Source organism: Sclerotinia sclerotiorum, genomic scaffold (genome assembly GCF_000146945.2).
Source record: "Sclerotinia sclerotiorum 1980 UF-70 scaffold_2 genomic scaffold, whole genome shotgun sequence".
In the NCBI taxonomy this organism is placed as follows: Eukaryota; Fungi; Ascomycota; class Leotiomycetes; order Helotiales; family Sclerotiniaceae; genus Sclerotinia; species Sclerotinia sclerotiorum.
The window spans coordinates 1,955,670-1,971,526 of record NW_001820834.1 but is presented as its reverse complement, the minus strand read 5'-3'; the positions used below and the strand labels follow the sequence as shown (position 1 = coordinate 1,971,526).

General features: G+C 43.5%; 6 protein-coding genes across 6 annotated transcripts; 2 read left to right on the top strand and 4 right to left on the bottom strand.

Annotated features, from left to right (window-relative positions):
• Window positions 1-95: 95 nt before the first annotated feature.
• SS1G_01828 (hypothetical protein) lies at window positions 96-1,250 on the top strand (the record flags this gene model as incomplete). Its single annotated transcript, XM_001597582.1, has 3 exons — window positions 96-548; window positions 611-1,087; window positions 1,194-1,250. The coding sequence occupies 3 exons, from the start codon at window positions 96-98 to the stop codon at window positions 1,248-1,250; spliced, it is 987 nt and encodes a 328-aa protein (XP_001597632.1).
• A 1,999-nt stretch (window positions 1,251-3,249) lies between these two features.
• On the bottom strand, window positions 3,250-4,820 carry SS1G_01827 (hypothetical protein; the record flags this gene model as incomplete). The annotated part of the gene is made up of 6 exons (XM_001597581.1): window positions 3,250-4,129; window positions 4,181-4,410; window positions 4,463-4,577; window positions 4,628-4,680; window positions 4,731-4,769; window positions 4,818-4,820. The coding sequence occupies 6 exons, from the start codon at window positions 4,818-4,820 to the stop codon at window positions 3,250-3,252; spliced, it is 1,320 nt and encodes a 439-aa protein (XP_001597631.1).
• Window positions 4,821-5,213: 393 nt separating this feature from the next.
• On the top strand, window positions 5,214-7,023 carry SS1G_01826 (hypothetical protein; the record flags this gene model as incomplete). The annotated part of the gene is made up of 5 exons (XM_001597580.1): window positions 5,214-5,261; window positions 5,317-5,368; window positions 5,421-6,076; window positions 6,127-6,246; window positions 6,301-7,023. The coding sequence occupies 5 exons, from the start codon at window positions 5,214-5,216 to the stop codon at window positions 7,021-7,023; spliced, it is 1,599 nt and encodes a 532-aa protein (XP_001597630.1).
• Window positions 7,024-7,676: 653 nt separating this feature from the next.
• On the bottom strand, window positions 7,677-9,617 carry SS1G_01825 (hypothetical protein; the record flags this gene model as incomplete). The annotated part of the gene is made up of 1 exon (XM_001597579.1): window positions 7,677-9,617. The coding sequence occupies one exon, from the start codon at window positions 9,615-9,617 to the stop codon at window positions 7,677-7,679; it is 1,941 nt and encodes a 646-aa protein (XP_001597629.1).
• Window positions 9,618-10,301: 684 nt separating this feature from the next.
• SS1G_01824 (hypothetical protein) lies at window positions 10,302-13,454 on the bottom strand (the record flags this gene model as incomplete). The annotated part of the gene is made up of 8 exons (XM_001597578.1): window positions 10,302-10,949; window positions 11,005-11,848; window positions 11,900-12,153; window positions 12,204-12,328; window positions 12,384-12,657; window positions 12,710-13,018; window positions 13,081-13,310; window positions 13,367-13,454. The coding sequence occupies 8 exons, from the start codon at window positions 13,452-13,454 to the stop codon at window positions 10,302-10,304; spliced, it is 2,772 nt and encodes a 923-aa protein (XP_001597628.1).
• Window positions 13,455-14,486: 1,032 nt separating this feature from the next.
• SS1G_01823 (hypothetical protein) lies at window positions 14,487-15,209 on the bottom strand (the record flags this gene model as incomplete). Its single annotated transcript, XM_001597577.1, has 1 exon — window positions 14,487-15,209. One exon carries the CDS (start codon window positions 15,207-15,209, stop codon window positions 14,487-14,489), a length of 723 nt encoding a protein of 240 aa, XP_001597627.1.
• Between the last annotated feature and the right edge of the window lie 648 nt (window positions 15,210-15,857).

Sequence of the window (15,857 nt, the reverse complement as noted above, 5' to 3'; positions counted from 1 at the left end):
TTACTCGGGGCAATCGCCATTCGATTTTCAAAAGTGCAAAGGCCCTCCATTGCCTTTAGAAATCCCGTTAAAGTCTACACAAGCCATCATCAACAATGAAATCCGCTGTCTTCCTCTCCCTTCCCTTCTCTTTCCTCCTTCCTGCAGGTATCCATGCCCAAGCATCAGGTACTGGTACAACAACCCGCTACTGGGATTGCTGCAAAGCCTCCTGCGGCTGGCCCCAAAAAGCTACTCTAGCATCTGGTTCCAACCCGGTCACCTCCTGCGACATCTCAAACAATCCGCTCTCGAACTACAATGCTGTATCCTACTGTGCTTCTTCCAGTGGCACTGCCTACATGTGCGGCTCACAAACTCCTTGGGCAGTCTCAGATACCTTGAGTTATGGTTTTGCTGCCACGAATATCGCAGGTGGATCAGAGGCGAGTTGGTGTTGCGCTTGTTACCAATTGACGTTTACCAGTGGCCCAGTGGCAGGTAAACAGATGATTGTCCAAGCTACAAATACAGGAGGAGATTTGGGAAGTAATCAATTTGATCTCGCTGTATGTCCATCCCAAGTCCTCGCCTCACCACAATTTAAGCATCTAACTAAACTTTGCACCAGATCCCTGGCGGTGGCTTTGGTATATACAACGCATGTACAAACCAATATCCTTCCACACCAAGCTCAGCTTGGGGTGCCCAATACGGCGGCATCACTTCTCGTGACCAGTGCGCCTCTTTCCCAGCCGCACTGCAAGCAGGTTGTTACTGGCGTTTTGACTGGTTCCTCAATGCTGACAACCCGGGCGTCTCCTTCCAGCAAATTACTTGCCCGGCTGCTCTCACCGCTAAGAGCGGTTGTGTACGCGCTAATGATTCTATCAATGAGTCGCCCACAGGTCCAAGTGCAATATCTACTTGGGCAAGCTCAACCGGTGGTTCTACCTCTGCAGCTGCTAGTACTGGCAAAAGTACAAGTACGACTGCTGGCTCAGGAACGACGTCAAGTTCTACCAGTAGTGCGGCAAGTGCAGGAACCGGGTCGCCGGTTGCCCATTACGGACAATGCGGAGGTACCGGATGGACAGGTTCGACTGTGGTGAGTTATAACATGCCTTTTCTTCCTATGCACACACTATTATTATATTCCTTGGATATGGTCGTCGGGCGGGTATTATTATCCAGATCGCTAATACTTGAAATAGTGTGCATCGCCATATACATGCTCAGTCTTAAGCGCCTATTACTCGCAATGCGTTTAAGCGTTTGCTGGACAAGGAAGAAATATGGTTATCTAAGCAATCAAGAAATGGCTGGCTGGCTGGCTAGAATGTCAAATTTGTACATACGGCGATGATTTCTCTGCACATATGGGGAGGTTTACCAATGCAATTAAGAGTTTTTCAATGCTGTGAATTTTATAGTAGAAGATACTTTGAGATATATTGGTGCTAGTGAATATGAACTGAGCCTGGTGAGACTCCGTGGTTAAATTTTTTGTATTTGCCAATGTGAATTCTGAATTCCAATTCGTCCAAACAGAAAGTCACAAGTAACAATTTCTCAATGCTGGATATAAGAAGATACAAATCGTTCAAATCATTCATAAATAATTTTAGACATTATTATTACATCAAGTCTTTTTTTTTAAAAAAATTCTTACTATGTAATTAAATCAAGCTGACTGCCACTAGATATTGATCTTTTCTCCCTCTCGTCATTCAGCCATAATGGCTTCAAAGTGTTAAAACTACTGAGACGTTTGAAGCAGAGAAACTCGCAAGAGCCACAATAAGCAATGATAGTAAGATCTTATGGTAACAGCACCTGTCTCCATTCGCTATTCGTAATGTAAAAAGAAGTAATCTAGCTATAAATAGATACGGATGACCGAATTTCTCGGCTAGTTCCTCCAGAGATAGAGATCATGCCCCGGTGATCATGATCAATGATACTGCAAAACGCTGGGAAACTAGAAAGAGATCACGAATCGTCTAGGTGAAAGATGGCATGATGGTAGTTGCGCGCGCCGATGGAGCCGGTACAAATGTCATAGCCATGAGAAACTCAGCTATGGAAGCGAAAAAGCAAGGAGAGTGGTAAATTTTGTGTTTAGAAATGAGTTTGAGTGAGAAAATTCCTTGCAGCAGTGTGATGGTACTGATGGAACTTCGGCAATGAAGAAATAACAGAAGCATGAGAAAGAGTAGATACTTCCACTAGAGCTAGCATTAAATATAAGTCTTTTTATTATCTACTCAACATTACCATGATTCAAAGCCAAAAGCTGATGACTATACTCCGTATTAATGCCCCCTTCGCTCTTCAGGGCAGGTAAGATCTTACATACTATCGGCAAAGAATACCCCCTTCTATCACTAGACAACATACTCCAGCTCAGCATTTACTGTAAACCCATAGTATATAAGGGATTGAACCAAGCGTTATTTATAAATCGACGACTTAGATATTTAAGAACCAGGCTCCAGGTGGCCCATTTTGCGACCACCGAAGAATTTCATGACTATTTTTCTTCACTGTCTTGGCCCCGTCACAACATCCCGAAGAATTTCAAGGATTCATGTAGATAGTTTTTACCAGATACTGGATCGATTACGTTAACTCACGCGAATCTACATCGAGGAAATGATATAATTTCTCCAAAACCACCTCGTGTACTTGCAATCATTGACTTGGCTGATTGTGGATGGTATCCTGATTATTGGGAATATTGCAGAGCAGCTCACACATGTTCGTATAAAGAAGAACGGCGTAGTAGATGAATTTCGACTTTTCTGACTCCAAGGATGGGATACATGCAGAATATACACGTGTGACGGATGTTTGTTAAGATAGATCAATCAAATGTTATGCTATTTTGAACAGTGTCCTAATCATTGGGCTTGTTGTAGAGTAATTTCTACATATTTATAATTGAAATGGCATCATAAACGGACTTTACTGTTCTAAAGGCTTGACAAGGATGAGCTCAACTTCCTCCCGTGAATTAAGCAGAATGCAATGTCTTTAAACTTCATATAAAACCGAATTAACCAGTGATATCATAACTAACAGCATGTCCAAGGTATCAAATTATTGCAGGCGCTTTCAGAGTGACTTGCGGAAACATTTTATAGCTGTATTGCGCAACTTTTAAGAAATGGGTACAGCTAATAATGGAGTGATCATGAATTTCTGCATTAATGCTATCTTATACACCAACGCCAGCTAATGTACACCCCTCCAGCCTTTGATAGACCTCTAGTTATATTGCATATAAGTGGCAGTGGAGTTGAACTTCAAGTTGCCCTTGATGACCTTGTCAACCGCGCTCAAGAAATCCTTTTCTGTTGCGACCTTTCTTCTAGCACGAATAGCGAACATTCCTGCTTCTGTACAGACACTTCGAAGTTCGGCACCAGTAGAGTTGGGGCAAAGACGCGAAATCAATTCCCATCTAATGTCTCTCTCGACAGACATACTCTTGGCGTGGATTCTGAGAATATTTGCTCTTCCCTCAAGATCTGGTAGCGAGAACTCTATTTTTCTGTCGATACGTCCAGGTCTCATTAATGCAGGATCTAGAGTGGAAGGTCTGTTGGTAGCGAACATGACCTTAATGTTTCCTCTCGCGTCGAAACCATCGAGTTGGGTAATCAACTCTAACATAGTTCGTTGTACTTCATTGTCTCCTCCAGCACCATCATCGAAACGAGCCCCTCCGACAGCATCAATTTCATCGAAGAAAATGATACACGCCTTCTTCGTCCTCGCCATTTCGAATAATTCACGAACCATTCTAGCACCCTCTCCAACATACTTTTGTACCAATTCACTACCAATAACTCGAATAAATGTAGCATCAGTTCTGTTCGCGACAGCTCTGGCGCAAAGAGTTTTTCCAGTTCCTGGAGGACCATAAAGCAAAGCACCCTTAGGTGGGTCGATACCAAGGTTGACGAATCGTTCTGGTGATAGCAGTGGCATTTCGACGACTTCTCGTAGCTTTTCCACCTGTTCCTTGCAACCTCCAACATCACCGTATGTAACATCCGGCTTCTCCTCAACTGTCATCATCGTAACGCTAGCATCAATCTTCGGTGGTAATGGTAATAAAATTTGGTACTTGTTGCGATCGACACTATTCGAGATAAATTAGCTTTGTAGATAATTGAGAATGCATTCGCCATACCCAACTCTCATTCCTTCCTCAATATCCGTAGGACTGACACGTTCGCCAAGATTTACAACGAATTTCGCGATTTGCTTAACGTTGATGACATATTTGCTCTTTTCCGTATCCTTCTCGTCTTGAATAATCTTCGTACATCTTGCGACTTGTAAAGGTTGCTCTTCTGACATTCGTTGCCTGTCTGCAGCTACATCCCACAAATGAGGTGGCGCCAAACCAGTATCTGATTCCTGATGAAGATTTAGATCATTTCCATGTATTCTGTATATCCTTAAGCCCTACCTTTACGCCAATCTTCTCATTCACACTTGTTTGCTTCTCCTTGATCTGTTGTTCGAGTTTCTTCAGCGCGGCACCGTAGGGAGCTGCGCCATAGGTTTTTAGGACTTGAATATCTCTATGATACCGTTAGGTGCTGTGATGATGCGATTGCCTGGATAACCTTACTCATCTGATAAAGGTGTGATCTTCTTCTCTTCAACCTCGTCGTCCGCAAAGTCCTAAGAATCTATTAGCAAGAGTCCCGACAAACTTGAGGAATGATTTGTACCTTCTTATAGTTCTCCCAGTTTTGCCCTTTTGCGCTGACCTGCAAACCTGTTAGTTAAGTATATGAATGCCTGGTAACAATACGGACCATGATGAGAGCTGAGTTATGAAGGGTACTGTGTTGTAAAGTAGTGTTTTGGCTGAAGATGTGATGGGTGAAATTTCTTAGAATTGGTTGTTTGCGTAGAGATCAAAATCCCCAGAGTAACGTCCTAACTCAAATTCCTTTCAATGTGGTGGAGAAAATGTGATTGTGAGAAGTTTGGATTTGTTGTGTTGATAATCCTCCCATAGCTCTTAGGTATCCAAAGGTACGTCGGCGTTGCTCGATAAGCTAGTCCAAGATAAGGTTAGCCGATATTTCAAAATTCGAAATCTCAAGACAAGACGCGCAGTAGCTGTAGAAACGCGACGACGTCACTTCTCAACGTATTTTGAGTTTAAACGTCTCAGATTTCCTATAGCCAATATCAGATACTTCAATATGGCTCTCACACAATCAGCAGGAAATTCTACCAACAATGCCTTTAAGGTGGGACATTAAAGCCTAGAGAGGGGTTGTTCAATTTAGCTAATGTAGTCTACAGGACAAGGAGAAGCCTATGGCTGTTCGAAATGCCAACATCTTGGCTGCCAGAGGTGTGTTTGGAAATAAATGCTAGGTTGCAGATGTGAAGCTGACAAAATACAGCTGTCGCAGATGCATGCAGAACTTCCCTTGGTCCCAGAGGAATGGATAAGATGATTCAAGACGGCAAAGGAGGAACACTTATTACAAATGATGGAAGCACTATGATGAAAAGCATGGCAGTTATGCATCCTTCTGCAAAGATGTTGGTCGACCTTTCAGCAGCACAAGATGTAGAGGCCGGAGACGGAACTACCTCAGTTGTGGTTATTTGTGGAAGTCTGTTGGGCGCTGCAGATAAATTATTAGGAAAAGGAATACACCCTTCAGTTATTGCCGAGTCATTCCAGAGAGCTGCTGCGGCAGCAGTTCAGATTCTCCACGATATGTCGGTTCCAGTTGCTCTCAGCGACACCGCAACCCTTTTACAAGCCGCCAACACATCTCTTTCTTCCAAAATCGTTTCACAATACTCAAATCTCCTCGGTCCTATGGCTGTAAATGCTGTTACAAAGACAATCGACATCAAGACTGCAGAAAACGTAGACTTGAAGAATATCAGAATAGTTAAAAAGTCTGGAGGTACCATCGAGGACAGTGAGATGGTTGAGGGAGTAGTTTTGACTCAAGGTGTTTTAAAAAATGGAGGTGGACCTATCAGAATGGAAAAGGCAAAGATTGGACTTATTCAATTCCAACTCAGCCCTCCAAAGCCTGATGTATGTTTTGTTGGCGGAATATCGTTGCGAGTAGTGCTAACATATTTCAGATGGAAAATCAGATCGTTGTCAACGACTACAGACAGATGGATAAAATTTTGAAAGAAGAGCGAACCTATCTGTTGAATTTAGTTAAAAAGATCAAGAAGGCGAAGTGTAATGTTTTATTGGTAAGTCAGATGTTATCTGAGGTCCATAATAACCGTACTAACAACGATCCTCAGATCCAAAAGTCTATCCTCCGTGATGCAGTTAACGAACTTTCCCTCCACTTCCTCGCCAAACTTAACATTCTCCGCATAAAAGATATCGAACGTGATGAAGTAGAATTCATCTGCAAATCCACCGGCTGCAAGCCCATTGCCGACATCGACTCATTTACCGAAGATAAACTCGGTTCAGCCGACCTTGTTGAAGAAGCCCAAAGTTCCGGTTCTAGACTCGTCAAAATCACCGGTACCAAGAGTGCCGGCAAGACCGTCTCGATCGTCTGCCGAGGTGCCAACTCCCTCATTCTTGATGAAGCCGAGCGTAGTCTTCATGATGCCCTTTGCGTCGTCCGATGTTTAGTAAAAAAGAAGGCATTAATCGCAGGTGGAGGAGCCCCTGAGATTGAAATCGCATCGCAGTTAGCACAACAAGCACGAGAATTAACCGGCACCGAAGCCATCTGCTGGAAAGCCTTCGCCGACGCCATGGAAGTGATCCCCACCACACTCGCCGAAAACGCTGGTCTCAACAGCATCAAGGTCGTTACTGAATTGAGACACAAACATGCCAATGGAGAGAAAAACGCAGGTGTCAGCATTAAGAGTGGAGGTGTCAAGGTTGATATCGCAGATGAGAATGTATTGCAACCGCTTTTGGTCAGCACGAGCGCTATTGAATTGGCAGCTGAGACGGTGAAAATGATTTTACGTATTGATGACATCGCTTTATCTAGATAAAAAGTGTATATCTACATCGGGAAATGAAAGGAAAATATGATGATTATGATCAGAGATGTATATTAATGCATGGTGGTGAGCCGGATATCATATTTATGTTTCGCTTAGCCCCTTTTGGCATCAGCTCTAATGAATCATGATTTTTCTTGACAATGTCTGTATAATTTTGAGGTAAGTGTAGGTGTAAAGATTTGGGTATGTGGGTATGTGAGGATAGGTTGCTTGTAATTGCATGTGAAATAGAAGTGATATGATGTGATATGATATGTATGTATAATTATTGATTGATGTTTGAGTATTCAAACGAACACCTACCTCACCTCTACGTACTTGCCTACTTAGGGTTAAAACGGGATGTGCGATCGATGTCCTTAAGCAGATATATTATTGTCGTCTTAATCTCCTTGCTCGTCTCATATTAGGAGTTAGGGGTGGTATAGCTTTATGGGCTGGGTTTTTATATCTTGATGTTTGATGTTTACTACATATATTTATACCAAGCAGATTTGGATTGAAATTTGGGCATTTAGAATCCATACATCTCATCTTTCTTCTCAGTCCTCGTCAGATATACATACCACACCACCTCTCATCCCTTCCCATCCTTCCCTCCCCATCCTCCTCCCCAACCACCCTTCTTCCCCCCCCAAATCCTACTTAACCCCCACCACCACCAAATTCCTCGGACTAACCTTATACTCAAACACTCCCTCCACCCACGCATCCCTACACTCCCCCCTCTTTACCGCCTCACACAGAAATAAATACCTATCCGTCACAATCATCGATTCTACCACTCCCGCACTAAAAGCCATTAATGACCACATGATACTAAGTTCTTTTCTGCAAGCTGAGTAGCGCGCTTCGTATGTCTCTATGTCGTGATCGGTTAGACGGTCGAGTTTGGTGTGGATTAGCGTCGAGATGTCGGTGCGGGGGGTGAGGGGTGCTTGGGGTGTGGGTGTGGGTGTAGGTGTGGATGTATCTGGTGAGGTGGATGATGAGGATGGAGATGGGGTGTTGGTTAGTTTTTGAATGGCGCCGCGGACATAGGTGGTGAATGATGTGTAGCATGTTTTGCGGAGGGAGCCGATGATTATAGGGGTTGTGGTGATGCTTTTTTCTTCTTTTTCGCATCCGCCGCATTCTGGGGACGTGCATGAAGAAGGTTGTTTGGGATGGTCTGAAGTATCCAATGGAATCGCTTGGACGACTCCATAGTCTAAAAAGAGTTTCTGTAGTAAAGCGCGGTAGAAGTGCCGTGTGAAGAAGGACTCGCTATCTTTAGCTGTCCAATTGGCGGGTGCTTGGACGCCCATCATGCGCGAGGTGATGTTGAGGGTAATACCTGTTTCGTTGTATGTAGCCAGGCGATTGGACATAGGAAAGCCATGGGGATCAGCTGATGCGGGAGAGGAAGAGGGAGAAGGAGTGGGAAGATTGACAGCGCGGAGATTGGGGCGGAGTAAAGGATGTTTGAAGGACGGTAAAGTGAGGCGTTCAGATAGAAGATTATAGCAGCAGCCTACAATAGCAATAGCGTGTACAGAAGGATTGAGTAGAAGAGAGCGGATGCCATGGTGCGAGAGATTACCGCAGGAATGGATCGATATAGCCATGAGGTTTGTTTCCGGGGTTATCGCTCCTGAAACGCGTGATATGATTTCCTCCGCAGTTGAAGTCGTAGAACCGGGTTCGGAGATGATGTTGAGATTTTCTTCTGGGGCAGAAGTTTTCAGTTTCTCAATTTGAGATACTACGTCTGATAAATCTCCATCTTCAACTCGATGTTCCACATACTGAATATACCCCTTCCCATCGCTGGGCGTATAAATCGTCTGCAAATTCCTCGCCGGTCTTAAGTCCGCCTCTTCATCCCTATCCATCTTTCCCACATTCCTCTTAGTCTTCCCCACCTCTCCCATAATCTTCTCCCTAAAAACCTTCTTATTCCTCATAACCTTTTCCCTCTCCGCCATCCCCGCTAAAATATCCATATTTTTCGCGCCTTCAATATTCCCCCCCTTACTCTCCACGGCCACAATCCACCGATTCCACGGCGGACTGGCAAGAGCCCTCCCCAAATAATTCTGACCACTCCCAAAATCAACAAAATGGGTAATTTCCTTCCCACTCTCCTCCTTGACCGAATCCGCAACCCGAACCACATAATCCGCAAAATTCGTCACCTCGTGCACCTTTTTCGGAATCATACCTACAGCCACATGCTTTGGTAATTTCTTCGTACTAAAATTTTTCCTCTCCACGCCCCTGAGCAGAGAATGTTTCCGAATCTCTCGAATATATTTAATGAATGATTCTGGGGGTGGATTATCACGTGGTAAAGAGAGATCATCGCGCAGAAGCAAATCAAGAAGATCCATCTCGGGACAATCTAGCAACCAGCCACGCCATTCTTCAGGAAGAATGTTATGATACAGAGTAGGGCTCTCGATAAAGAAATCGAGGATATGAACGCCTCCGCATAGGGTTTGGAAAAGAGTCGATGTGGTTGCGAAGTGCAACAAGGAGTCGACGTATTGATCCGCGCTGGAAAAATCGTCCGGATAAGGTAGCGGTTTTGCTGGAGGCATGGTGATATGTTATCGAGAAATATCGTGGGTGGGTTGTTCTCGGTGCGTTTAAAACAGTATATCACAATTCAAAAGCATCACATCATGATCAAAAGTGGTGATTGAATTTTTTGCACCATCTTTTTAAGCGAGGAGTTTTAGCAGATAGAACTTTGATCAACGGTTCTAAATTATTATCAATATTATATATTATATTTATCCATTCTGTGATTGTGTTAGATTATTCATATTACAACTCACTGGAGTTCTTTTCAAAGTCTCATCTATCAAGGTTTATTCCAAAATTCCAGAATCTATTGTCTAGGATTCTCATTTTGTGCATAAGCTAATAAAGGGACTAAGGCATCGAGCAACGCCAAACATACTGAGTGTGATCCAACCCTAAATATTTCTGTCCATTTCAAATTCGACAGAAAATTTCCAAGATTATTATGAAAACCATCGATTGTCTATGATATTTTGCCCTGGTATCCGCTATTTATGTCCGCTATTTGTATCCGCTGTTAATGTATCTTTCTTTGGCTGCACTTATTACAGTCACCCGATTTCAATATCAATGACCAAACAACACAAATCGTCCAACCCTCCCTGAACATTCCCAAAACCAAACTCCCCCCAGAGGTATCATACTACCCTTATCCCGATACAACATCTATTTTCCCCCATCAAAACCAAAACCATTCACTACTCAGCAAGTACACCTCTAAGCATACTCAAGAATCCATCCTTCAATTTATACACCTCTTGCACATCTGGCTTAACAGGCTCTCCCGCTGTTCTCCTCAAATGGTCTTGTTTCCTTGCTCTTCTCTTTCTTTCTGCCGCAATTGGGTCCAACTCGTCGTCCTCCTCGTCCTCATCACTACTCTCATCGTCTTCTTCATAGGTCATCTCCTCAAGATCCATTTCATCTAGTCCAAAATCGGCACTCTTAAATGCTAGCGCTCCAGGTACTTGCTCTACAGCACCTGTACCTTCCGCCGCCATTTTTTGTCTTGTTTTATCAGAATGCCACTTCTTACGTGCTTCTTGCCAAGTAATTAGTTGGTTTATCTCATTGACGGCAACTTCCTTATTTAGTTGATTTACGCTCACGGCACCGCTAACAAGAGCATTGATGTCAAGTTTTCCACCCTTAGGGCCTTGACGAAGGAATTCCAAAATTCCCTCGATCCAACCCATCAATTGAGTGAACAGTCCATTATCATGTGTATGGACTTCGTGAACGAATTTGTAAAAATTGTGTTCGTGTCGTTGGCATAAATCAATAAATGCTTGAACCGTTTGGTTAGGGTCTGCTGAAAAATCTTGCTCCCGGCATTTGTCGACAACCTTTTGATAACATCATTAGCCATTTCTCCATCAATGAAGGCAGAACCACACTTACGCTTATAGTATCCTCAATAAAATCGGCAAAATCAGTGACGCTATTGTACACGTTTGCCGATTTGTACACCCGTACCAAGGGCTCGTAAAAGATGGTGAACAAATCGCGAAGAAGGCGTAGTGTAACTGGCTCCTCAATCATATTGAGCATCATAGCCTTGTCCCGTTGTCTCGTGTACAGTTTAAGAAGCTGTTTCAAGTATGAGAATAATTGTGCACCTTGTTTCATCTCCTCATCAACATTCTCCACAGCATTGTTCCATGCCACATAAGCGTTAAATATTTTTCCAATTTGCGTTGCATTTAGTTGTGGTTCGATCGCGTCTGATCGCAGGATGGCGACAATCAAGTCTACGTTATCCTCTTCTGCATCAGCTCTGATAGAATTTTTGAGATCCTCAGGACCGTCGGAGAATTTCTTTAGTTTCTCGCAGAACACGGGCTCGTTGACCTTATCCTCAAGGCTGTCGATAGATTTTTGGAAACTTCTGATGCCATCGTTTAATGTTAAAGAAAAGATTCTTTGCATGAGCGATCTCGCTCCAAAAGGTTGAGCTAAAAAGATGTCTAATATGCTGGACATAACAGCCGCGGGATTAGCTATCCTGATTGCGTTCTTAATAATCGTATATGGTATCATAGAATGGATCTTTTTCGCTTGCGCGAATAATTCAGGAGAATTATCTTCTGCCAGGAACAAATGGTAAAGTGTTGCTGCTACTTCGATTCGTAGCCATTCTGCAAACTTCTGGTACTGGATGCTGAGATCTTGAATGGTTGGCTTATCCTTGATTTCCTTGAATAACTTGGTGAGACCATTGCTTTCCACAATATCGCGACGAAATCTAAAATAGTAAGTCGATGGATAGTAAAGAGGTTGAAGCCAGAGTACTTACTCTTCCATGTATATGTCTAGTTCAGCGGCACGCTTTCTGGCTATTTCATAAAACTGCTTCTGCTCTACAACTCTCTTCTCATCCATTAACCTTCGTCTCTCTACATCCTCTACATCTTCATCGCTTAGTTTAATAGGTTGACTTGACAGAAAATCTTGCATTGCTCGAGTTCCAGCGATTTGAGGATTGGTAAGAAGACCACGCAGAAATGCTCTCAAGGATATACGCTGGTTTTCTCGCCATAGTGTCGTGCCCTGAAAGAAATTAGCACATGGTAGCTCAATCGTCTATGAAGGAGACTGACATCGGAATCTGTTACAGGGGTCGAAGGACTTTTGAGGCTTCCGTCTACAGATGGTCGTGGGGATGACGTCGATGCTCTAGGAGATGATCTTCCGTATGACGCTGCCGATCCAGAGCGACGATGATCTACTAGAATTAGCTCTTTGAACATCTAAACACGACAGAAGATTCGAGAACTAACCACGGACAGACAGACTTTTCATGCCACTTGTAGCGCCCAGATTTCCCATGGTTGAAACCGAGGACATGGAAGATGCGTCGGAATCCTTGCCACCCGTAATGCCACTAATCAGATTTGAGGCGGTTGAACTTTCCTTATTTTTTTTTGGCATGGGCGGGAGAACTTTGCCAGGAAGTTCTGTTCTTAGCCTCTTGTGAAGTCTGCTAAAATCACCATATCTTCGTCCAATAAAGTATGGCATCTCCCCCTTCTTCTTAACTCGGAGAATGAATTCCTAAAGGGGCATAAGTAGTTTTTCCACAAGTATAGCCGGTGAATAGACTCACCGCATGCTTATGGTATCTGATGTTTCGTTTGACTTTGGTTGTTCTAACTCCTGCAACGTTCACATCCCAGCCGTGCAAATAATGACCTTCTGGCATGGTCGAGAGAACTCCATGCTCAATAGCGCCAGCATCGACAACTTCCAACTCAGAAAATCTAATCCTCTCCTCATACCCCGAAGCCGTTGGTATACCAGACACCATCATCAGCTCTACTAGCTTCTGACATTTAATGGATAACTTTCTGCGCTTTGTTTCCTCGAGCCTGTCTTCAGATGACGAAATATGCTTCTCCGCGAAAGATTGTAGGAACTTGCATAGTATATTTGTTAGATAAGTCAATCCCATGAGGATAGGAACTTTTCCACACTCACCACCTGTAGTTTGTCCTGCCAAAACTCCTTCTCCTTTGCCTTATCCAAAAATGGGAACTCGCGAACATGATGTACGAATATGTATCTGAGAATAGGTAGCTCGGAATCTAGAGGAGATACTTCCCCGCGATCGGATTTGAATGGGGCGCCGAATCTCTGTAATGCTGTGGGAGAATTCAACTCGGTGATTTCGTATTTCACTTGTTGGGAGATCAACTCGCGCTTGAGATCTGGAGTGCATTAGCCACAGCGTTTGCCAAAAGGCAGAATATATTTGAATACATACAATGCTCCTGCTTTCCCGTAAGTGCTTGACCCTTATCATGTCCAAAGACACTTCTCGCAGGTGAAAGTACGGTGCCATTTTCTGTCATTTTGGACGGCGAGGGAGGAATGACGGGATTTCTCCCTTCAATACTGTTTTCGTCGTTCATCGAACCGTTATTTTGGTTGCTTCGTTGCTTTGTAGATATGTATGGAAGAAGCCGAGCGATTCTTGGGCTCTTGTGATCGATCGTGTTTCTCGTTGAAGGATTTGCAATGCCCAACGTTATTTGGGAGTTTGACTTTGAGTTTGGATGCTTTTTGGGCTATGCAATGCTTAAAGTAGCTTACTGTGCAGCGGGGTAGGTATTTCCTCCTGGTTGACGTGATGCAGTTGCCTCAAGAATAAATATCTCTATGTAATATTCGATCTAGGACTAGGAGTCACAATAGACAAATCTAAAATTAACTGATCGCGACGATTAATAAATCACAGAGTCATCTTGAATCTCATAGGATGGAGAATATTCATAGCTTATATATTGATTTTGAATTTCTTGACATTTACCATACACAATACAGGGATATATTATTGGTGGCTGGCTCAGTAAAGAAATGACGACTCCCACACCACCGTGCCACCAATTCTAGAGTTTAAAAGATGATTAAGCCTGGAGAGCGCGCATCACCCCGAAACTAGTACGAATCCAGTGTCGAGGCGTAGAGCATTAGACATCATTAGACATGAAACCCGAACTCCTCCGTATAGCCTTCTCGGCATCTGCACGTTTAGCTTTCTAGCTTGCCAAGATTCTAGGATAGATGCGAGTCCTCAGTGCTATCTACATCGCATATATCATCCATACGTAACATATAAATGTCACTCTCAATCTAACAAATTCCGTTGATGTAAGATTACAAAGATTCAGAAATGCTAAGAAGATATACGGATTGCCAGGTTGCTTGGGATTTATACCAAGATCCGGCTGCTCGGCATGTTAATATCCTCAGTCATCAGACCATAGACCCACTGATTTTCTAATCCCATAAGGCGTAGTATACTTGGAAAAAAGTGGTAATATTCACGATTAAGCTGGCCTAAGAAAATGTGAACCTTGTACGTGCATTCTTGTACCAATAAATTATAACTCGTCGAATATCTCAAGCCTTGGGTCTTCTGCCGCTTTCCCTGCTTCCTTGTTGACTTCACTTCCAGTTGAGCTCTCCAGTATCTCGAAAGGGGGCTTTTGCATGTTTTTGCTCTCATTTTTGGCCTTCTCCAACTCCCCCAGCGCAGTCGTATTAGAGCTGTTGAATCTTGCAGCTCTATGCCCTTGCTCCCCCGTTGGTATATAAGCCAGAATAACAATTGATAGCAAAATGGTTGCGCATATCGACATTAGAATCCACATCATCTTCAGTCGCTTTCGGGTTTTGTCTTGCCATTCCTGCTCAGCCTTTTCCCAGCCTTTAACTCGCTTCCTAACAATGTCTACCCGCCCACTCAATATGTCAATTGTATTCCGTCCTTCTTTAACACGTTTCTCCAATGCTGTGATCTTCTGTTCCTGTGCTTCAAATTCTTCAAATCCTTCTAGTTGCGCTCGACTTTCTTCTACGAGTTCCTCCCCCTCTGTATTAAAATCCTCATTCAATTGTCTAGTCATAGCCGCCAACTCTTTGAGAGAGCCAATCGTCCTATGCAGATCCCCAAGTTTTTCTAGAACCGAATAGTATGTTGCATCGAGATTTCTGGTTGTATGATCTGCCACAGCATTCACGTCCGTTAAGGCATTTCGCAATTCCCTGATCCAGTACATTAGTGTGGAAGAGCAACCGGTGGTAAGAAAGACAAACTTGGCCATCATGGCGCTCTTCTCCTTCTCCGCTTCGAGCTCGCCTTCCCTTAATGGTCTTCTCTCGCTGGTTCTCGAAAAATCGAAGCCGTCTACAGTTGAGCTAAAAATGCTGTGCCTTCTACTTCCATTCCGGCTTTCGTTTGAAGAAACCCCCTCACTTCTCGACAACTCTTCAGAAGGACCAAGGGCCTTCTGCAGAGTAGATTGAGAGAATTTTTCTTCCTTTTCTCGACGATGTATATGAGGATGATGGTGGTGATGATGGTGGTGGTGGTGGTGTTGCGATCTGCGAGATTTCAGGGGAGAGGGAGATGCCTCAGATACCGACCGTGCGACCTGGTGGCTAGATTTATTTGGAGAAACATATTTCGATCCATCACCGTTAGAAGACATAACTTTTCAGTCCGTGATCAGCTTGTCTCATGTTATGTCTGTCGAGCTTCCGATGCATGTGCTGTGAAGCTTAGATGGTGAGCTTTAGCGACCATTGATGTAATTACAGAGCCTGCGGCCGCATCAGCATGAATTTGTTAATGAAGGGGACGTTCATATGAGGATATTATTAAAACCAGTTGAGATATACTTGGGAAGATCTAATACTTTTAGTTGTCTCTTTTTAGTATTTATCATACATTCGAAACAGCTAATAGGTCT